At 44.0% G+C, this 22,867-nt stretch overlaps 1 protein-coding gene across 3 annotated transcripts; it reads right to left on the bottom strand.

The window, feature by feature from the left end:
* Positions 1 to 1,380: 1,380 nt before the first annotated feature.
* On the bottom strand, positions 1,381 to 18,298 carry LOC311099287 (sphingomyelin phosphodiesterase 4-like). Of its 3 annotated transcripts, XM_084139998.1 has the most exons (20): positions 18,199 to 18,295; positions 17,627 to 17,712; positions 14,780 to 14,866; positions 12,964 to 13,100; positions 12,486 to 12,561; positions 12,268 to 12,376; positions 12,084 to 12,136; positions 11,816 to 11,967; positions 10,867 to 10,999; positions 10,690 to 10,761; positions 9,128 to 9,259; positions 8,209 to 8,357; positions 7,987 to 8,077; positions 7,751 to 7,848; positions 4,050 to 4,213; positions 3,709 to 3,914; positions 2,702 to 2,932; positions 2,432 to 2,563; positions 2,217 to 2,345; positions 1,381 to 2,130 (listed from the first exon to the last, which is right to left on the bottom strand). In XM_084139998.1, the coding sequence occupies exons 2-20, from the start codon at positions 17,663 to 17,665 to the stop codon at positions 1,807 to 1,809; spliced, it is 2,514 nt and encodes an 837-aa protein (XP_083996124.1). In that variant the 5' UTR covers positions 17,666 to 17,712; positions 18,199 to 18,295; the 3' UTR covers positions 1,381 to 1,806. The 3 variants fall into 3 exon arrangements, with proteins under 3 accessions (XP_083996124.1, XP_083996125.1, XP_083996126.1); XM_084139999.1 differs by lacking the exon at positions 9,128 to 9,259 and having other exon boundaries at positions 18,199 to 18,298; XM_084140000.1 differs by lacking the exon at positions 9,128 to 9,259 and having other exon boundaries at positions 10,696 to 10,761.
* Positions 18,299 to 22,867: the final 4,569 nt, after the last annotated feature.

Here is a 22,867-nt window from a genome sequence, read left to right as displayed (position 1 = left end):
CCCTATGCGTCCAGACTGCAAATGAATCGAGCATGCAGGAAGCCGCCGCTGGCTGATCCCGCCCTGGCTTACATTCAGGGGTGAGATGTAAATGTAAAACATAAAAAAAAAAAAAGAATCGACAGAAGAAAATTAATTTGTAGTTCTAAACATATTTAGGGTGTTTTTTACTCACTTTCTGTCTCTCCCACGAGGTTTTCCTCTCTCCTACATCATCCATCACAATTACATGCACATGGCGAATTAGGTGATGACGTCATTTAGCGACTTCTATTGACTCTTTTAAGACAGCCAATAACTGCTTTCCTTACTGAGGAGTTGGCAACACACTGGTGTTTCCTTTATTTAGGCAGTTACCTGTACATCCATAATTTCTTATAAGATGAAATACAACTAACTTGACCAACCTACCAACAACGGCACAACAAAATACGTTTAATAGGGAGAAATATAAATTTATGTACATTGAAACTTAAACTTTATAAGTGGTAATTTACTGGAAGTCCTTCAATGGCCATGGTGGGAGTCGGTACTGATGTTCGTGAAAGAGGCTTAGGTTAGTACTGGCTGGGCCTGCTGTACTATTGGTCCCTCAATGCATTGGTCTCCTCAGCCTGATCCTCTGTACAGCCTGGCATTCCTTTCTGCGATTCCTGAGTTCAGGCTCTGTTTGAGGGCTGGGAGGGTCACCCCTGACTGGTTCCCAGAAAAGGTACAGGGACATTGAGGATAACAGTTCAACCATAGAATTAGGAATTACATAGGTTCTGAAGTGTCATTGTGCTGTAGTTGCAACAACTGAATATTCCTCTGAAGCGATGCAACGCTGGTGAGATGAGACCTGACTTGGGACAGCGGTTGGAGTTCGTAGACCCGGACAGGACGTGATTGTGGAAAGCAAGGCTTGTCAAAGCATACAACGCGGGACCAGTGGGGTAGATTTCGCACTGGTGGAAGACTGTTGCCTGACATTTGGTCTTAATTTAAGGTTAGGCATACGGTTAGCAGTGTGGTTAAGTTTAGGTTTAAAATCACATTTTAGTAAGATAAATTGTAGAAATAGTGTTTATGACTTTGTGGCTGTTGTAACTTGTGACGACCGTTTTACTTGGCTAGCTAGCGAACGTTAGCAAACAGGTTCCACATTAATAATCGTGCAGAACCCCTTACCACAAACGTCCCCGACCGCATGGAGGAGCCCTGAGACATGGATTGTTCACCGCCACAATATGCAAAGTTCAGAAACAATTGAAGGAGATAGGAAAGGTCAATACACAGATTACCCACATGCACTGACAATGATTTATTTTCCCTTTCAACTGTCCTTAGTGGACATGCTCTCCTGCACTCTCGCAGGAAATAAAATCTGCCATTCGAATGCAACATTGTATCACTACATTTATGTCTAGTCTTTGCAAACTCACCCATACAGACAAGCAAGCATACAAAAACGATTAAGGCAAAGAATACCATCTTCAGTGAAATTATTTTCATGACTTCAAAATACTAGTGCAAGAGTCATGTCACTCTTTATTACACCTGTCAATCTTGTAGTTTGAGGATAATCACCACCATCCGTTCAATGTTCAATTGAAAAACATTCAATATCTTGTTAGAATATTAAATCAAACAACTAGCCTTCACATCTGTCAATCAGTAAAACTGCTTAAAAAAATATTTGAGCAAACTTCATCCGAAAAGCAATGCACTTGCATTTATTTACAATAATAAAAATGGACTGAATTTATCATAACAGATGGTCAAGCATGAAGGCAAGTGGCAAAAAAAATCAATTTCATTCCCCTGCTACTGGGACTTCAGTTTATCTCCAAACAGGGTTATGAAGAGTCCGTAGAGAAAGCCGCCTGTTAGAATGAGTAGTGTGCTGGACATGGGGCCGAATGAGAACAGCACCCCAAACAGGTAGAGAAGTAGAAGCATCAGCAGAGTTCTGTAGCTCGCCAGTGCGCGCAGGCTTAGTCGCGGCCGTCGGTTCCTCTCCACTGTTCGCCATGTCTCTGGGCTCCTCTGTCTGCCGTCCGCCATGGCCTCGGGGCTGGCCAGGTAGTGTCGTCCCAACCGGCCCAGGAAGTCCGGCCGCGAGCACAGAGCTTCCATGTGACCTCCGAACTGTGGAGGGGAGAACGGTTCTGATTAAGAAATGCTTGGACTAAAACTATGATAACTCAGATTCTGTTAGGCTATATATCACATACCCTCTCATTCACCAGGGACGAGATCTTGAAAAACAGTCTGACCAGCACGGCATTCTCATAGCTCCTGATGGGCTGAAGCTCCGGATCTCCTTGGTACTCAATCTCAAATCTACGCAGTCCATTGATGATCTGCAAAATATATTTAACAGTAATTCCTTTATGATATGGTTGGGGTTCTAGTTTTGGGTAACGGTAAGTTGAATAAGTAGTCTGACCTGCATCCGGCCCAGGTCTGTGAGGATGAGTCCGTTCTCACCCTGAACACAGTCTGGTAGCTGCCTGGAGTTTCCATCATCCTGACCAGAGCTCAGGGTAGCCATCAGCTGAGACAGCTGCCCTGCATTCAGCTGTAGACGACAGAATAGCATGACATATTTTCACCCATAATTAGTTGAATTAAGTTTGATTAATATCAATTGCAGCAGTCTTCAACGTTTAGCATTAGCACATGCTAAATGTTAAGGAAAAGTTTTGTGTAAACCTACCCGAAATATCTGACAGAGGTAGTCCAGTGACCTCTCCAGGAACTCGTGGGTCTTCTTGACACACTCCCCAGTGTCATCCACCTCTCCTCCATTGAAGGTGTAGTTGAGGTCGGGGGAGCCCATTCCAAACCAGGACATGAAGGAGTTATTGGCCGCCACCTCAGCTGACTGATCTGATATCCTCTTGGCCGTCTGCCTCGCCTGGGCGATGATCTGAATGAGCTTCAGGACCTACACCAAAGAAGGATGACAACAGTGACCATGCTTATATGCAGCCTCAAAACATCAGACTAAAAGAGAAGTTGTTGACTGGTTCTAGTGGTCCCGTGTGGCTCAGTTGGTAGAGCACGGCGCTTACAACGCCAGGGTTGTGGGTTCAACTCCCACAGGGGACCAGTATGAAAATGTATGCACTCACTACTCTAAGTCACTCTGGATAAGAGTCTGCTAAATCAGGGTTTCCCAAATTCGGTCCTGGGGCCCCCTTCTGGGTGCACGTTTTGGTTTTTGCCCTAGCACTACACAGCTGATTCAAATCATCAAAGCTTGATGATGAGTTGGTTATTTGATTCAGCTGTGTAGTGCTAGGGCAAAAACCAAAATGTGCACCCAGGGGGGGGGGGCCCCAGGACCGAGTTTGGGAAACCCTGTGCTAAATGACAAATGTAAATTTAAGACGAAGGCAGGCCTGGGCGGTTGGGTCTGTTGTGAGTAGCAAGAAGAACATAGTCTTCTCCAGAAAGTCAGCAACACCAACACAGCTCATTTTACTCAACTGAGACTACAGTTAACTGATGATTGACAACATTTGTGAACAGTCAGCCAAGCTAATTCAATTAAGTCCACACAGACTGTGCTTGTAGCAGGTGGTTAACGCTAGCTAGCTCACCATTAGCCTCATTGGCAGTTTTCTCCCAAAGTTGGGTTCAACTCCAGAATTGGAATTACAAACTTGCAAATCTGGAATTGCAATGAAACCACCCCCAAGGATAGTCCCCTCCACTCACCGCGCCCCTCAGCTCTGTGCCGAACATCTGTTTGTACTGGCAGTCCTGGCCCTCCAGGCCGTACACGTGGCTCTTCACCCTGAACACCCTGTCTGTCACCACAGACTGCCGGGCAGACAGGAAGCTGCCACCGTGGCTAGGAGTGAGGAAGACCCGGTGCTGCCGGTGGTGGAGGACGTGCTCCGGCTCCAGAAACAGCTGCTCTCCTGGGGAGGGACAGGGAGGGGACGGATAGGAGAGGACAGGTCAGTGATAGCACAGACTACTGTAGTTGGACATTACTATTAGTGCATCTGCATCACACAAGTATCATAAGGCTGGGTGATTGTTTCTGTCCTTACCTTTCTGAATCATCTCTGATAGGTTTGGCTGAGCGAAGACTTTGGCCACCCTGAAGACCATTAGTGCATTTTTGACATTGACCAGGTCTATGCGTACCACCCTGTTTAGAAAGCCCTGAAAGAGCTTTGTGTACATGAGCAGGTTCTCCTGAACAAACAAGCCCCTGAAAAAAAAAGAAAAGAGAAACTGGTCAGGAAGATGGATCTGAAAAATTGAGGAATCAGTAAGACAAATACACCAATATTTATTTTATTTCACCTTTATTTAACCAGGTAAGCCAGTTGAGAACAAGTTCTCATTTACAACTGCGACCTGGCCAAGATAAAGCAAAGCAGTGCGATAAAAACAACAACAACACAGAGTTACATATGGAATAAATAAAACGTACAGTCAATAACACAATAGAAAATCTATATACAGTGTGTGCAAATGTAGTAAGTTATGGAGGTAAGGCAATAAATAGGCCATAGTGCAAAATAATTACAATTTAATATTAACACTGGAGTGATAGATGTGCAGAAGATGATGTGCAAATAGAGATACTGGGGTGCAAATGAGCAAAATAAATAATGTAAATAACAATATGGGGATGCGGTAGTTGGGTGGGCTAATTACAGATGGGCTGTGTACAGGTGCAGTGATCGGTAAGCTGCTCTGACAACTGATGCTTAAAGATAGTGAGGGAGATAAGTGTCTCCAGCTTCAGAGATTTTTGCAGTTCGTCCCAGTCTTTTGCAGCAGAGAACTGGAAGGAATGGCGGCCAAAGGAGGTGTTGACTTTGGGGATGACCAGTGAGATATACCTGCTGGAGCGCAGACTATGGGTGGGTGTTGCTATGGTGACCAATGATCTAAGATAAGGCGGGGATTTGCCTAGAAGTGATTTATAGATGACCTGGAGCCAGTGGGTTTGGCAACGAATATGTAGTGAGGGCCAGCCAACGAGAGCGTACAGGTCACAGTGGTGGGTAGTATATGGGGCTTTGGTGACAAAACGGATGGCACTGTGATAGACTACATCCAATTTGCTGAGTTGAGTGTTGGAAGCTATTTTGTAAATCACATCGCCGAAGTCAAGGATCGGTAGGATAGTCCGTTTTACGGGGGCATGTTTAGCAGCATGAATGAAGGAGGCTTTGTTGCGAAACAGGAAGCTGATTCTAGATTTAACTTTGGATTGGAGATGCTTAATGTGAGTCTAGAAGGAGAGTTTACAGTCTAACCAGACACCTAGGTATTTGTAGTTGTCCACATATTCTAAGTCAGACCCGCCGAGAGTAGTGATTCTAGTCGGGTGGGCGGGTGCAAGCAGTGTTCAATTGAAGAGCATGCATTTAGTTTTACTAGCGTTTAAGAGCAGTTGGAGGCCACGGAAGGAGTGTTGTATGGCATTGAAGCTCGTTTGGAGGTTTGTTAACACAGTGTCCAATGAAGGGCCAGATGTATACAAAATGGTGTCGTCTACGTAGAGGTGGATCTGAGAGTCACCAGCAGCAAGAGCGACATCATTGATATACACAGAGAATAGAGTCGGCCCAAGAATTGAACCCTGTGGCACCCCCATAGAGACTGCTAGAGGTCCAGACAACAGGCCCTCCGATTTGACACATTTAACTCTACCTGAGAAGTAGTTGGTGAACCAGGCGAGGCAGTCAGTTGAGAAACCAAGGCCATTTAGTCTGCCAATAAGAATGCAGTGATTGACAGAGTCAAAAGCCTTGGCCAGGTCGATGAAGACGGCTGCACAGTACTGTATTTTATCAATCGCGGTTATTATATCGTTTAGGACCTTGAGCGTGGCTGATGGGCACCCATGACCAGCTCGGAAACCAGATTGCATAGCGGAGAAGGTACGGTGGGATTCAAAGTGGTCGGTGATCTGTTTGTTAACTTGGCTTTCAAATACTTTCGAAAGGCAGGGTAGGATGGATATAGGTCTGTAACAGTTTGGATCTAGAGTGTCACCCCCTTTGAAGAGGGGGATGACCGCGGCAGCTTTCCAATCTCTGGGGATCTCAGACGATACGAATGAGAGGTTTAACAGGCTAGTAATAGGGGTTGCGACAATTTCGGCAGCTAATTTTAGAAAGAAAGGGTCCAGATTGTCTAGCCCAGCTGATTTGTAGGGGTCCAGATTTTGCAGCTCTTTCAGGACATCAGCTATCTGAATTTGGGTGAAGGAGAAGCGGGGGGGGGGGGGGCATGGGCAAGTTGCAGCGGAGGGTGCAGAGCTTGTGGCCGGGGTAGGGGTAGCCAGGTGGAAAGCATGGCCAGCCAGGCAACAAAATGCTTATTGAAATTCTCGATTATCGTAGATTTATCGGTGGTGAGAGTGTTTCCTAGCCTCAGTGCAGTGGGTAGCTGGGAGGAGGTGCTTTACAGTGTCCCAAAACATTTTGGAGTTAGTGCTACAGGATGCACATTTCTGTTTGTAAAAGCTAGCCTTTGCTTTCTTAACTGACTGTGTATATTGGTTCCTGACTTCCCTGAAAAGTTGCATATCGCGGGGGCCGTTCGATGCTAATGCAGTACGCCACAGGATGTTTTTGTGCTGGTCAAGGGCAGTCAAGTCTGGGGTGAACCAGGGGCTATATCTGTTCTTAGTTCTGAATTTTTTGAAAGGGGCATGCTTATTTAAGATGGAGAGGAAAGCACTTTTGAAGAACATCCAGGCATCCTCTACTGACGGAATGAGGTCAATATCCATCCAGGATACCCGGGCCAGGTCAATTAGAAAGGCCTGCTCGTTGAAGTGTTTTAGGGAGCGTTTGACAGTGATGAGGGGTGGTCGTTTGACCGCGGACCCATTACGGACGCAGGCAATGAGGCAGTGATCGCTGAGATCCTGGTTGAAGACAGCGGAGGTGTATTTAGAGGGTAAATTAGTCAGGATGATATCTATGAGGGTGCCCATGTTTACGGATTTAGGGTTGTACCTGGTAGGTTCCTTGATCATTTGTGTGAGATTGAGGGCATCTAGTTTAGATTGAAGGACGGCCGGGGTGTTAAGCATATCCCAGTTTAGGTCACCAAGCAGTACGAACTCTGAGGATAGATGGGGGGCAAGCAATTCACATATGGTGTCCAGAGCACAACTGGGGGCTGAGGGGGGTCTGTAGCAAGCGGCAACAGTGAGAGACTTATTTCTGGAAAGGTGGATTTTTAGAAGTAGAAGCGCAAACTGTTTGGGCACAGACCTGGATAGTATGATAGAGCTCTGCAGGCTATCTCTACAGTAGATTGCAACTCCGCCCCCTTTGGCAGTTCTATCTAGACGGAAAATGTTGTAGTTTGGTGGCCTTCCCAAGCCAGGATTCAGACACTGCTAGAACATCAGGGTTGGCAGTGTGCTAGCGCAGTGAATACCTAAACCTTGGGAAGGAGGCTTCTGATGTTAACATGCAAGAAACCAAGGCTTTTACGGTTACAGAAGTCAACAAATTATAGCGCCTGGGGGGTAGGAGTGATACTGGGGGGCTACAGGGCCTGGGTTAACTTCTACATCACCAGAGGAACAGAGGAGGAATAGAATAAGGATACGGCTAAAGCCTTTAAGAACTGGTCTTCTAGTGCGTTGGATACAGAGAATAAAAGGGGCAGATTTTACTAGTCTGTACCTCAGAGTAAAACATTTCAAGGAAGCACTGCTAACACGCATTTATTTAGCCTGACCTATTCAGTGATCCAACAGATAACTCACCATTTCTCAGGTACACCTTTGTTCTGGTCTGTCTGAGGATTGGTATTCTCTCCTGTGTACCTCCATGGCTGGATGTAGCTAAGCCAAGTCTCCAACACCTAAACACAGAGACAGTGGTGGTATAGAGATAAGAGCACATAAAAAAAAAAAATTGTGGACCCAATGAGTGAAAGTCGTGATTGACACCAACACCCCAGCCAAGCTGAGAAGGTTGAGGATGGAGTTGTAACACCTACCGCTCTGAAGGAGGCATCTAAAGGCCAGTGTCCAAAGCAGTGCTGGAGGAACACATAGAGCTTCTGCTGGACAAAACGCTGGACCACCACCCTACAGAGACAGAGACAGGGCCATAGTGAATTACAGACAAAACTAGATTGACTGTTTAAAGTTACTGTTAAGTGCTGGAGAGAACGTGGACCCTGATGTCTGACCATGGGGGTGCTCACTGCTCAGCTCACCTCTTGAACTCCTCCAGGGGGCTGGCGTGGGAGTGGGCCGAGGGCGAGGAGGAGACCTGCTCAGGCTTCAGGCTGCAGGAGAAGGCATGGAGGTGCTTCACCAGGAGACGCACCACCAGAACGTGCTCCTCTGTCGGGGTGAAAGTCTCCTGAAACCGCAGCCAGTCATACAGAGATCCACATTGGCAGCAGCCAATCACACAAAGCTCCTTGGACCACAATAACCAATCACACAGTGGGCTTGGAACATTCCCCTAATCCTGGTCCCTCCCCTCCCCTAGCCATAGTTAATGTTACTGTTTCTCAAATTACCCTGCTGTTGAAAAAGCCTAGCTGAAAACATAATTCAATCTGTGTCTAGCTCAGAAACAGGCACATACAGTACTTCAAATTGATATTCAGATCCATTATTCTTAGAATGATGAGGCAAGTAGACAATTTGATGATTCATTAATTAAATTATTTAGGGAAATTTGGTTATTCATGTTTTGTATACTGTAGTAGTGTTTGCTCATAATGGAAAGATGTGAGATGAGAAAGACAATGACACACATTAACCAAGGATAGTGTGCAACACAACAGACATCAACAACACATGCTATAAAGAAAAGGACACACACACACAATGAAAACATCAATCTCTTCAAATTCAAAACGTGCTTTGAAGGCACATTCTCCTTTCAATAATGCTTCTCTATGGGCCAGATCCTACTGTGAGATGTTTGACGTTATGTGAATTTTGTGCCGTCAAAATGGGGTCCATCCAAGGATAGGTCTTTGACTGGTTGCGTCAACCAGGCAGTTGGTTTTACAGAATGCACTGTAACGGCATTCAAATGCTTAAAAAAAAAAAAGAGAAGTACCCTTGACTTCCCCATCTTAACCTTAATGCTACTCTGTCCTCAGGGCCTAGGTTTACCTCCAGCAGGCCCGGTGGGAGTGGATGAAAAGGTAAAAGTACTTGGTACGTGTCCAGGGTCCCAGAGCCAGGAGGGGTCAGGGGTTGGCACGGCATGCTGGACATACTGAGACGATAGTGCAGCAGTGCCAGCTGTACGACCCGTCACAACCAGGGGAGGAAGAGGAGGAGGGAAACGACAACAGTGGGGGAAGGAGGAGAAAGGGGGAGAAGGGAAGGAGGTGAACATGAGAATAGAAAGGAGAAAAAAAAAGGATAGAGTGCATCCACAAAGGAAAAGGACTGAACACCAAAAATGGGAGAAAACAAGAAACAAAACAAACAAAAAGATATTGACCACAGGAACACAATGCTATAACAGCTAGGGTGATGCAGTAGCCCTTTCCACACCCAAGACAGGAGAGATTAAACTGTAAATATCCTCATCAATGAGAGGCACAGAAGATACAACACATGGTTAATAACAGGGTTTGTTAAAGAGATTTTAGGTGGAAGAACTGTCCACAGGTAAAAGGATTGTTTCGGTCCAATGGCCATGACAGGTGGTCTTTTAGAGGGGAGAGGGGGTACTGCATCTCTTACACAATGGAGGACCACATACTTAACTTTAACTATACAATCTAACAGAAGATTGTGTACGTACTAGGTTAGTAGGGGACAGCAGGGATGGGAAGGGTATGGCCTGTACACCATTGGGGATATGACAGGTGTATGGATCATGAAAAAGGGTGGTGGCTAGATGATACTTGAACTGATGTAAAGATGGCAACCAGCCTGTCCAACAGCCAAATAAACATCAGAGAAGGGTACTGAAACCGTTAACAGCCACAAACAGACAGCATGCACAGGTCATGTGGGAAGCAAAAGCACTACTACCAGATACACATGCCAAATCAGTGCAGTACATTTGCTCTGCAGTTGCCCATAAGCCAATAATTCAGCAACAAAATAAAGAAAATCATCCAAAAATAAGCCTGACTTTCAAATAAAATTACAAATGCCTGCTGTTTACTGTGCCCTTTTTTGATTGGTTTGACATTGAACTTTGATAGCATTCATGTTTCCTAATCTATGCAAATAAGGAGAGACAAAACGAGTCCAAACCAAAGCCAGACCTCCCTCTGCCTGATTTTCCAGTAACTCTTAAAGAAGCATAAGAAACAGCAACTCATATACAGTATACGTATCTATGCCGTGCAAAGGAGATGGATATAAACTACATTTCTATAGCCCAGGTGTGGGAGTGCAAGTCTTAATCAGGTAGAAATACTCCTCTAATTGAAAACAGGACAATGTGACCCGTTTTGTGTCCCAGTCCCAGCCATGGGACAGGTTGATTTGACGCTGATCACCATGTGGGGTCCATGTCTTAGTGGGGTTGGAGGAAGGTCTATTATAGCACTCGGTGGGACGAGCCCTGCCGTTGTTCAAGTGAAGGGGGAGAGGGGCGGTAGTGGTGGTGGGGGGGAGATTTTCATCAGCCAGTCAGCCGTGCGTTGCTGCAGTGCAGGGGTGAGGGGGGAACTTGGTGGTGGGAGGGTCCATGTTTGACATGCTCTTACCTTCACCTGCGGGGACTGCAGCTTCTGGTACATCTCCAGGGAGTAGTGATGCAGCCACATCTCCACAAACACCTGGGGGTAACACACACACAAACGTCTTATTCACGATTCCCTAAACACTTGACTGACATCATTCAGACTAAATCCATTCATGACTGACAAAGGATGAAGCCTCACCTGTAGTAATGCCTCGGACCTCCAGATCTCCTGGGCTGCAGGGTCAGCAGTGACCGAGGGCTGATGGGATATGTGGCGTTTGAGGAGGCTGGTGCTATGGATACCATACCCTGCAAAAGGCACGCTGGGAGCCCTGGGCACCAAAGACATGACAGTGAGCACTGAGTTGTAGCATGAGGAAGGAAGGAGAAACTAAGAGGAGGCAAAGGAAAAAGAAAGTGTGTGCTCTTATTGGACAAGTTCAGGTAGCATCTTTCAAAGGTTCTCACCCTACTGATCACAACCCTTTCACATTTACAGAAACCAGTGGTGTAAAGTACTTAAGTAAAAGTACTTTAAAGTACTACTTAAGTCGTTTTTGGGGTACAACTTTTACTTTTATTCTACTACAATTCTAAAGAAAATGTACTTTTTACTCCCATACATTTTCCCCTCATTACATTTCTAATGTTCAGGCAGGTCAGAATTATGGTCCAATTCACACACCTATCAATATAACACCTTGTCATCCCTACTGCCTCTGATCTGGCGGACTCACTAAACACAAATAATGCTTTTGTAAATTATGTCTGAGTGTTGGAGAATGCCCGTCTGTCCGTAAAGAAAAAAGAAAACCGTGCCATCTGGTTTGTATAGCATGTCTGAGTGTTGGAGAATGCCCGTCTGTCCGTAAAGAAAAAAGAAAACCGTGCCGTCTGGTTTGTATAGCATTTACTTTTACTCAAGTATGGCAATTGAGCACTTTTTCCACCACTGTACTTAAGTACATTTCAAACCAGATACTTTTACACTTTTGCTCAAGTAGTATTTTCCTGGGTGACTTTTACTTTTACTTAAGTCATTTTCTATTAAGGTATATTTACTTTTACTAAAGTATGACAATTGAGTACTTTTTATACCACTGACAGAAACATTGACTTTGATTAGACCTATCCCCACTGTAGAGTACCTGGGAGCAGATGGAGACACAGAGCCTCTATTGTCGGCGAATGGAGAGGGGGGAACACTTCCCTCTGTAGGGAGGAAGTACTTGAGGTAGGTGTCCACAAGCACAAAGTACGCATTGTCCGAGCTGCTCACATGCTGGCCCAGAGGGTAGTTCTGAGAAAATCACATCAAAACAATCATGTTAGGTCGAATAATAGTCTGATTATCATGGAAGTTATCACAAACTATCAAAACCTTTCCTGTTGTAATGACAGTTGAGTAGGGTTCACCTTTGGTGTGATGAGACTGGAAGCAAACATGAACATGTAATATTCAAAGGGATCTGGAGATGGTTTAAGGACATACCACCAGACTATACAACAAATTAAATAATGTTAGCAAACATTGTCATTGTCCACATTGTATGTTTGTGAGAAGGCGAGGTCTGAGTGTGAGTTTGAGCATCAAGGATACTGAGCGCCAGGCTGAGTGTCTGCAGACCAGACAGAGGAAACTGCAGCTTGTTGTGAAAAAGTGGACAATCTGGGAGGACGCCTTCCTGTATGGATGCCTTTACAGGACCCTGCAAGAGAAAATAACATCCAAGCTTTACACCAATCACTGTTGTGGAAGACCTTGCTATGTATGAAATTGATAAAGAAAAGTCATGTTTAAAAAGGGATGAGACTTACAGGGAGAAAGCTGACAGGTATTTCATACTTGTACTCCTCTGCTTGAAGCTTGTACACAAGCTTCATCATTGGCCCACTGAAAAGCACATACAATCAGAATTAAGTCAGTATACAGTACATTACTATTTTTCATGAAGGCTTTAATGTTCCTGAGGGGAAAATTGTCTTAGACACACAGTACTGCTACAAAATAGACACTGTACATTATGTCATACACGTCTTGTACAGCCACATACATAATTCATAATGTGTGTCACAGTGTAGTGACACACACACCAAAGTAACAATAACACCCTGTGTTTGGAAAGTCTGTTTAGATATGTTGTCCCAAATCCTCCCCGTTTTATTGACCAACCGTAAGTTGATTATTTTTTTACGGACTTTTTGTGCAACCAAATACAATAGGGAGCAATGCTGTAGTGTAAATACACCAGCATTGCTAATAGCAGCTAACACCAAAGGAGCCTGTGAGGCCTACCTAGGATCGAGAAAGTCCATGACGATGTTGTACTCATTGCTGCGTGCCTGCAGGAATCGCAGGTTCCAGCCCACGATGACCCCATCCAGACTGCCAAAAACACTCTCAACAAGCCAGGGGAAGATCAAGTGCAGCTCCTGAAGAAAGAAATATATTAATGCTGTCAGTCACAAACACAAGCTTACTTCCATTATCCCTGCTTCAGTCACAATCCACAACAATGTCATCAGACCATGGAGAGGAAACTTCCGGTGGAAGACAAGAGGATGAATGCGATTGGGTAACATGGTTGAGTTGAGCTGAACCGGTTTGGGTAAGGATGTTCAATGCTCTTTCTGACCTATTGGCAGATAGGTGCTCTTCCTCTGTAACACACGCACACACGCAGAGTGAGGCATCTGCAGTGCAGCAGCTGTTCCTGAGACCCTGGTTTCCAGACGCTGTGTCACCCTGGCATGATATTCCCTCTGATCCCAACATACCGCACAGTAACAGCTGCCTAGACACATTCCACATGGGCATGAAAGCCTGGAGAATCCAACTTGTGGGTCTGGCCCAACCCTTTCAAAAGATAACATAAACACTAGTAAGTGTTCTATGTAAATCATACAACTCCCAGCAACTGAGAATGACAGGGTAGGCAACAACACAACTGCCACGCTGATCCTTAACACAGGGGTCCCTCAGGGGTGTGTGCTTAGTCCCCTCCTGTACTCCCTGTTCACCCACGACTGCGTGGCCAAGCACGACTCCAACACCATCATTAAGTTTGCTGACGAGACAGCAGTGGTAGGCCTGATCACCGACAACAATGAGACAGCCTATAGGGAGGAGGTCAGAGACCTGGCAGTGTGATGCCAGGACAACAACCTCTCCCTCAACGTGAGCAAGACAAAGGAGCTGATCGTGAACTACAGGAAAAGGAGGGCCAAACACACCCCCATTCACATCGACGGGGCTGTAGTGGAACGGGTTGAGAGTTTCAAGTTCCTTGGTGTCCACATCACCAACAAACTATCATGGTCCAAACACACCAAGACAGCCGTGAAGAGGGCACGACAACACCTTTTCCCCCACAGGAGACTGAAAGGATTTGGCATGGGTTCCCAGATCCTCAAAAAGTTATACAGCTGCACCATCGAGAGCATCCTGACCAGTTGCATCACCGCCTGGTATGGCAACTGCTCGGCATCCGACCGTAAGGCGCTACAGAGGGTAGTGCGTACGGCCCAGTACATCACTGGGGCCAAGCTTCCCGCCATCCAGGACCTATATACTAGGCGGTGTCAGAGGAAGGCCCAACAAATTGTGTAAGAGTGATGGAGTGCTGCATCAGATGACCTGGCCTCCATTATCACCCGACCTCAACCCAATTGAGATGGTTTGGGATGAGTTGGACCGCAGAGTGAAGGAAAAGCAGCCAACAAGTGCTCAGCATATGTGGGAACTCCTTCAAGCCTGTTGGAAAAGCATTCCAGGTGAAGCTGGTTGAGAGAATGCCAAGAGTGTGCAAAGCTGTCATCAAGGCAAAGGGTGGCTACTTTGAAGAATCTCAAATATAACATATATTTTGATTTGTTTAACACTTTTTGGGTTACTACATGATTCCATATGTGTTATTTCATAGTTTTGATGTCTTCACTATTATTCTACATATGTAGAAAATAGTAAAAATAAAGAAAAACCCTGCAATGAGTAGGTGTGTCCAAACTTTTGACTGGTACTGTAGTTTGGACCTAAGCACGCACAATTAAATCTCCAACAACACATGCAAGATAGACAACTAACAACACTGGTCTATACAAGCAAACTGCACCTTTGCAGGGTAGTCATCAATGACCTTCACCAGCTCCTGGCACCGCTGGAGAAAAGGTTTGGTGGTCGAGTCAACTTTCAGATTGGCCTGTAAAGAGAAGAGAACATCATCAAAGCTGACAACGGTTACAGCTGCCACAGTGTTAGCTAACTATGTGATATTGACTTGGCTCATGACAACTTCAAGCATGCAACAGATAGTTCACATTTAACTAGCTCATGATTTTTATTTATTTTTTATTTCACCTTTATTTAACCAGGTACAGTGGGGAAAAAAGTATTTAGTCAGCCACCAATTGTGCAAGTTCTCCCACTTAAAAAGATGAGAGAGGCCTGTAATTTTCATCATAGGTACACGTCAACTATGACAGACAAATTGAGAAAAAAAATCCAGAAAATCACATTGTAGGATTTGTAATGAATTTATTTGCAAATGATGGTGGAAAATAAGTATTTGGTCACCTACAAACAAGCAAGATTTCTGGCACTCACAGACCTGTAACTTCTTCTTTAAGAGGCTCCTCTGTCCTCCACTCGTTACCTGTATTAATGGCACCTGTTTGAACTTGTTATCAGTATAAAAGACACCTGTCCACAACTTCAAACAGTCACACTCCAAACTCCACTATGGCCAAGACCAAAGAGCTGTCAAAGGACACCAGAAACAAAATTGTAGACCTGCACCAGGCTGGGAAGACTGAATCTGCAATAGGTAAGCAGCTTGGTTTGAAGAAATCAACTGTGGGAGCAATTATTAGGAAATGGAAGACATACAAGACCACTGATAATCTCCCTCGATCTGGGGCTCCACGCAAGATCTCACCCCGTGGGGTCAAAATGATCACAAGAACGGTGAGCAAAAATCCCAGAACCACACGGGGGGACCTAGTGAATGACCTGCAGAGAGCTGGGACCAAAGTAACAAAGCCTACCATCAGTAACACACTACGCCGCCAGGGACTCAAATCCTGCAGTGCCAGACGTGTCCCCCTGCTTAAGCCAGTACATGTCCAGGCCCGTCTGAAGTTTGCTAGAGTGCATTTGGATGATCCAGAAGAGGATTGGGAGAATGTCATATGGTCAGATGAAACCAAAATATAACTTTTTGGTAAAAACTCAACTCGTCGTGTTTGGAGGACAAAGAATGCTGAGTTGCATCCAAAGAACACCATACCTACTGTGAAGCATGGGGGTGGAAACATCATGCATTGGAGCTGTTTTTCTGCAAAGGGACCAGGACGACTGATCCATGTAAAGGAAAGAATGAATGGGGCCATGTATCGTGAGATTTTGAGTGAAAACCTCCTTCCATCAGCAAGGGCATTGAAGACGAAACGTGGCTGGGTCTTTCAGCATGACAATGATCCCAAACACACCGCCCGGGCAACGAAGGAGTGGCTTCGTAAGAAGCATTTCAAGGTCCTGGAGTGGCCTAGCCAGTCTCCAGATCTCAACCCCATAGAAAATCTTTGGAGGGAGATGAAAGTCTGTGTTGCCCAGCGACAGCCCCAAAACATCACTGCTCTAGAGGAGATCTGCATGGAGGAGTGGGCCAAAATACCAGCAACAGTGTGTGAAAACCTTGTGAAGACTTACAGAAAACGTTTGACCTGTGTCATTGCCAACAAAGGGTATATAACAAAGTATTGAGAAACTTTTGTTATTGACCAAATACTTATTTTCCACCATAATTTGCAAATAAATTCATAAAAAATCCTAATGTGATTTTCTGGATTTTATTTTTCTCATTTTGTCTGTCATAGTTGACGTGTACCTATGATGAAAATTACAGGCCTCTCTCATCTTTTTAAGTGGGAGAACTTGCACAATTGGTGGCTGACTAAATACTTTTTTCCCCCACTGTAAGCCAGTTGAGAACAAGTTATCATTTACAACTGCGACCTGGCCAAGATAAAGCAAAGCAGTGCGATAAAAATAACAACACAGAGTTACATATGGGGTAAAAAAACAAGTCCAAAAATACAACAGAAAATATATATACAGTGTGTGCAAATGTAGCAAGTTATGGAGGTAAGGCAATAAATAGGCTATAGTGCAAAATAATTACAATTAGTATTAACACTGGAATGATAGATGTGCAAGAGATGATGTGCAAATAGAGAGACTGTGGTGCAAAAGAGCAAAAATAAATAACAATATAGGGATGAGGTAGTTGGGTGGGCTAATTTCAGATGGGCTGTGTACAGGTGCAGTGATCGGTAAGGTGCTCTGACAACTGATGCTTAAAGTTAGTGAGGGAGATAAGAGTCTCCAGCTTCAGAGATTTTTGCAATTTGTTCCAGTCATTGGCAGCAGAGAACTGGAAGGAATGGCGGCCAAAGGAGGTGTTGGCTTTGGGGATGACCAGTGAGATATACCTGCTGGAGCGCAGACTAAGGGTGGGTGCTGCTATGGTGACCAATGAGCTAAGATAAGGCGGGGATTTGCCTAGCAGTGATTTATAGATGGCCTGGAGCCAGTGGGTTTGATGACGAACATGTAGTGAGGACCAGCCAACAAGAGCGTACAGGTCACAGTGGTGGGTAGTGTATGGGGCTTTGGAGACAAAACGGATGGCACTGTGATAGACTACATCCAATTTGCTGAGTAGAGTGTTGGAGGCATGGGCAAGTTGCACCGAAGGGTGCACAGTTGGTGGCCGGGGTAGTGGTAGCCAGGTGGAAAGCATGGCCAGCCGTAGCAAAATGCTTGTTGAAATTCTCGATTATTGTAGATTTATCGGTGGTGATAGTGTTTCCTAGCCTCAGTGCAATGGGCAGCTGGGAGGAAGTGCTCTTATTCTCCATGGACTTTAAAGTGATAACACAATATAGGAGTTACAACCAACCAGAAGAAAACTGGACTGTTGCAAGGCTGGGGCAGCCATATAATATTCTAGACGAGACGGGTCACGATTCAAAATCCACTTGACACCTGGGGAGACAACAAAGCAGAAGGGGTTGAGAGGGGCTTCGGCTTTGTTGACATTGTGATTGCTTTCTGTCAAGCAAACTAGCTAGCTGTAGCACCATAGCTAGCTACAGCTGGCTAGATAGCTAACGTTAGCTAGTTAGCTTTGAGTACAGAGATGGCTACAAAATGTTTAAACATTGGAAGCAAGACTAGAGCCAACTAGACAATACATTTAGACGTGGCTGAAACTATGGCTTGGTTGGCTAGCTAGTTAACGTTAGCTAATATCAGCAGGCTAGCACTAACGTCTGCTAGCTAGCTAGCTTTCTGAACAACTATATAAGCTTCCTAACGTTAGCTAGCTTAGCGGCTAACCCATCTATGACAGTGTGGCACTGGAAGGCAGCAGATAACGGTATGGGCTGACCAAGCAATGTTTTTCAAAATAGTCTCATCTCATTATAGAAAAGAAAACTGCAACATGCACTGGGTTAAAATGTGTCTTACCTCCCTCGACTACAAATGTTCAGACTTTCCAGTTCAAGTTCCAATCTACCGCGTTTCCATTAGACACAGCAAAGTGAAGCGAAAATGATGTCATTTCCCTAAAAGGATATGGCACGCGACTGCCGCTTTCTTGTGAACACAGCGCACCCATGTGGATAGTACATTAAGGAAGGAAGAGCCAGGTAGGCTAATCTAGGTAGATGGCAGTGTTGCAACAAAACATTGTAGTAGGCCTAGGCTCATCGCTGGCTCATAGACTACATGGAATTGTGATAAAGCAATATTACTAGCTGTTAAATATTGTTACATTTACCTTCTAAGTGTATCATCAATTAATCAATCAGGTTAATCAATCATCATGGATAGTATATGCATGCAAATGTATTGATAAGGAATTCAACTAATCTAAATCAAGATAAATGCAAAGTATGCTTTTTGCATGACTGTAATGTATGCACACATGACATGTATGCACACATGACTGTAAATCGCTTTGGATAAAAGCGTCTGCTAAATGGCATATTATTATATTATTATTAATTTCACAGTGTCATGCCCCTGTGTTAATTGAGCATTAATTCCCAGGGGAACAGCCCTACTTCATACAAAGCATATTACATCCTGTTTTGATTTAAGCGCACTCATCCCTCACAAATACCCTTGGAGTTCTCTGTTCTGCCTGGAAATTAGGCAGTGTGTCAAAATGATTAATCAATGGCTGATTAATAATTATAATTTCATGACTTTAAGGCAGAGCGTTATTGCAGGCGCATCCCCATCCAGGCATTCAATAACCTCCTGTCTTTCTCTGTGGAGGCCGATCTGGCTTATCTGATATGATAATACCTCTGATGTTCAAACACTAAAACCTCATGTGTTTGCCAAGATCACTGATGTTAAACTTGTTTTTCTCTCTGTCATGCCACTTGATAAGCTTTTCAATTTCATTCAATCATTAAGAAATGGACTAGTGTTATTCTGGTGTTAGCCTAAAGGCAGTGGTGTAAAGTACTTAAGTAAAAATACTTTAAAGTACTACTTAAGTAGTTTTTTTTGAGTTATTGGTACTTTACTCTACTATTTATATTTTTGACAACTTTTACTTTTACTTCACTATATTCCTTAAGAAAATAATGTACTTTTTACTCCATACATTTTCCCTGACACCCAAAAGTACTCGTTACATTTTGAATGCTTAGCAGGACAGGAAAATGGTCTAATTCACACACTTATTAAGAGAACATCCCTGGTCATCCCTACTGCCTCTGATCTGGTGGACTCAATAAACACACATGCTTCATTTGTAAATTATGTCTGAGTGTTGGAGTGTGCCACTGGCTATCCGTAAATAAAAACAACACAAGAAAATGGTGCAGTCTGGTTTGCTTAATATAAGGAATTTGAAATTATTTATACTTTTACTTTTGATACTTAAGTATATTTTAGCAATTACATTTACTTGTGATACTTAAGTATATTTAAAAGAAAATACTTTTAGACTTTTACTCAAGTAGTATTTTACTGGGTAACTTTCACTTTACTTGAGTCATTTTCTATTAAGCTATCTTTACTTTTACTCAAGTATGATTACTGGTGCGTTAGAGTATGGTAGAGGAGATAAGTAAGAGGAGGGAATGTAAAAGCACAGTTTCAATGGATATCATCATCCCTAGGCCTCTTTACACTATACGGCCTCTTTACCCAACACTACTTCGACGCAACAAACTAGGTCCAGGAGAGATACTTGTGTAGTGGGAAGAGACAGATCTAGATTCAAATCTCTCTTTAAGAGATCTCTCCCACACTACCTCTGGAGATAGTGTGGCAGACATCTACACCACCCATCCCCCTTTGAGTGGTACAGTGTAAAGACAATGGCTCTCCCACACCACAGTGGAGTGCAAGCAAATAAAAATAATAATAATATGATTAATTTCCCTCAGCCCCAAACCCCCCTCCAACCCATTACGTCATACCACTTAAAACCAATGGCAAACCGGAGAGGACATTTTAGGCAACAAAGACCCTGTGTGGTATTATAATTTATTATAAATGAATTAAACCAACAAGGTCAGCCTATTTTAGTTTCATTGTGAGCGGTGTCAGAGGTCTCACCTTTGAAAAATGTGTTTTTAAACAGGTTCCTTAGCAACAGTGTGAGAAACAAAATTTGCCCTGGTGCCTCTCCGAGGACCTATGAGTCAAACTGCTTCCTGTATTATGAACAGAAATGCTAATTGGCCTTTGTTCTTCTTCTTCTTTGATTAGGTTTAACGGTGGTTGGCATCCAATTTGTTGCATTACCGCCACCTACTAGACTGGAGTTCAACTCCCTTATCTTTCCTTGAAAAATAAAATAAAGAAATACCCTACTATCTAACACTACACTCACAAATTCAAAAATATGATTAATAATTAACACCACCCTACATATTAATTCCTACCTCATGCCCTCAACCTGAAATGATGGGACATCACCACTAAACACTCCCTGTAACTCTTCTGATGTCAAGTCTCGCACACCCAAATACCTCTCTGAAGCTGCCACCACAACCTCAATTTTCTTCTACTTGCGTTCCATCCCTGCAGTACAATTAATAACCATTGCTATAAATGCTAAAAATCCAATCTTACTGCAACATATATCATTTGTTGGCCTATTCCTCTGTACTGGTACATATCTACTACTCTCACCACTCCTCCCCCTTGACCCATCTTCCTCTACTTTCTCCACTGCCTCAGCATATGACAACTTCTTCACTACTCTTACCCTGGAAACCTCAACCTGCCTCTCTCGCACGGGACATTTCTGATCCCCAGCCCCATGGCCACCCCTACAATTAGCACATACCACTACTTTCCCCAATGCTACACATTCCTTTGTCTCATGACCTTCTGCACATTTCTCACACCTTGGAACCTCCCTCCTACACACTGCTGCCACATGCCCATAAGTTAGACACCTGTAACATCATAATGTATTCGGCACATAAGCTCGTACAGGATAACTTACATATCCTAACTTCACTTTGTCAGGCAAAGACTCAACTTCAAAACTCAAAAGAAATGACTCTTCTGTTTCCCCACTCTCGCCACCCTGTTTGCGTCGCACCAAACGACGAGCATCACAAACACCGGGAATCTTCCCCTTCAGTTGGTAAATTTTTACATTTACTGCTACCCCAGTAATCACTCCTTTCAATGGCGCCCTTTTCTTGAGAGCGAAACAATTCACAATTCTTCCCCCCATTTGTTTAACTCTGAGCGCCTTCTCCCACTGAACAAACAGAAACACAAACAATTATCACTAGACCCCTTCTGGTTACCCTCACCGATTCCACTATACCCAACACTCTTTTCACCCATCTTGAAACCACAATTGGATCAGCCAAAAGGCAAGGGTCCACTTTTTCCCAAAACTTCACTCCTACTGTCACATACTCATCTTTATCCTGACCCTCTGTGCAAGCCTCGGGCTCCGAGTACTTCACCACACCTTCCACCTCCGATACTTCACCCTCATTCACTTCCATTTCTCCTCCTGTCTTCAGCTCACTTTGCTTACATTTCCTACCATTCTTCTTTAACAAACCTTCTCCCTTATCTCCTCAATTTTTTACAGACTCAAGCTCACAGTCTTCCTCCCTCTCTCTCTCTCTTAGACCTCCTCTGCCTCTATTTTTCCCTCCATTCCTCCTCCGTCATCCAAGTATACGTCTCCTTATGATAATACTGCAATTCTCCTGACGTACATCTGTTTCTTGCTTTCTCAAGGGACGCCATTTACGAAGCTCTCCCATTTGGCAGTTCCCCCTACCGGTCTTCCTTCCCGTCTGTCTCCTGCGTTCTCTACCTCCTGCTAATTGGCTTTATGCAAGGCACCACTTAAATGTGAAATGAGAGCAGATGATTAAAGGTGTGTCAATGCATTATATTAATGAATAATGTGAACCACTTCTGAGCGTGTCTCCTTTGATTGTATAGGTTTGGTTGCACAGGTTTGAAAAACGTTTTTGGTAATGATTATCAAAGGTGACGCGGAGAGGGTACACAGGACAGTGATTGTAAGAAATTGGGTATCAAATGAGAGGAAAACCATTATTATTCACTGAGACATTCCAAATATGGTATTATTGTATTCTGCATATGAATTCTAACCTTCTTATTTCTCTGATGTTTTTAGACACAAACCACGCACACATATTGCAGTTCATGTTATAAGTCATTGTTAAGATTGGAGACCCGGCAGCCTAGTTAGTTAGGTTTTGTAGCACATAGTTAGTGACCAGACGGACTAGTGTGATAAAAATGATGGTTTTATTTACAGTGTTGTAGGCACGCAAATGATGACTAAGAAAAAAATGACATATGGGGCGTTCACATGTTGTCAGATTTATCGGAAGTTCGGAGTTCCGACTAGGACATTTTACTTGATCTACTCTCCAAGTCGTAATTACAAGTGGGACACTCAGAGAAAATGTTGTTACCTATGTTGCTGAGTTGTGATCAATGTGGATACATTGCTAGTTACATTAGCTACACTATCAATGCAGTAGCTACATTATCAATGTGGATGATGTAGCTAGTTTGACCATATGTCAATGTTAAGCAAGCTAGCTAACATTATCATTAGCAACGTTCGTTAGCTTATCAAGCCTATTGGTTAAAG

This window comes from Coregonus lavaretus (genome assembly GCF_964263955.1).
Source record: "Coregonus lavaretus genome assembly, chromosome: 24".
Lineage (NCBI taxonomy): Eukaryota > Metazoa > Chordata > Actinopteri > Salmoniformes > Salmonidae > Coregonus > Coregonus lavaretus.
This window is presented reverse-complemented; position numbering and strand designations above follow the sequence as displayed.

Coding starts and splice junctions, on each gene's coding strand:
- LOC311099287 (XM_084139998.1), bottom strand. CDS start 17,665: ATGGCTGCCCCAGCCTTGCAACAGTCCAGTTTTCTTCTG. Junction 12,137..12,267: donor GACACTCAGCCTGGCGCTCA/GTATCCTTGATG, acceptor AACCATCTCCAG/ATCCCTTTGAATATTACATG. Junction 11,000..11,815: donor GTGTCTCCATCTGCTCCCAG/GTACTCTACAGT, acceptor TTTGGTGCCCAG/GGCTCCCAGCGTGCCTTTTG.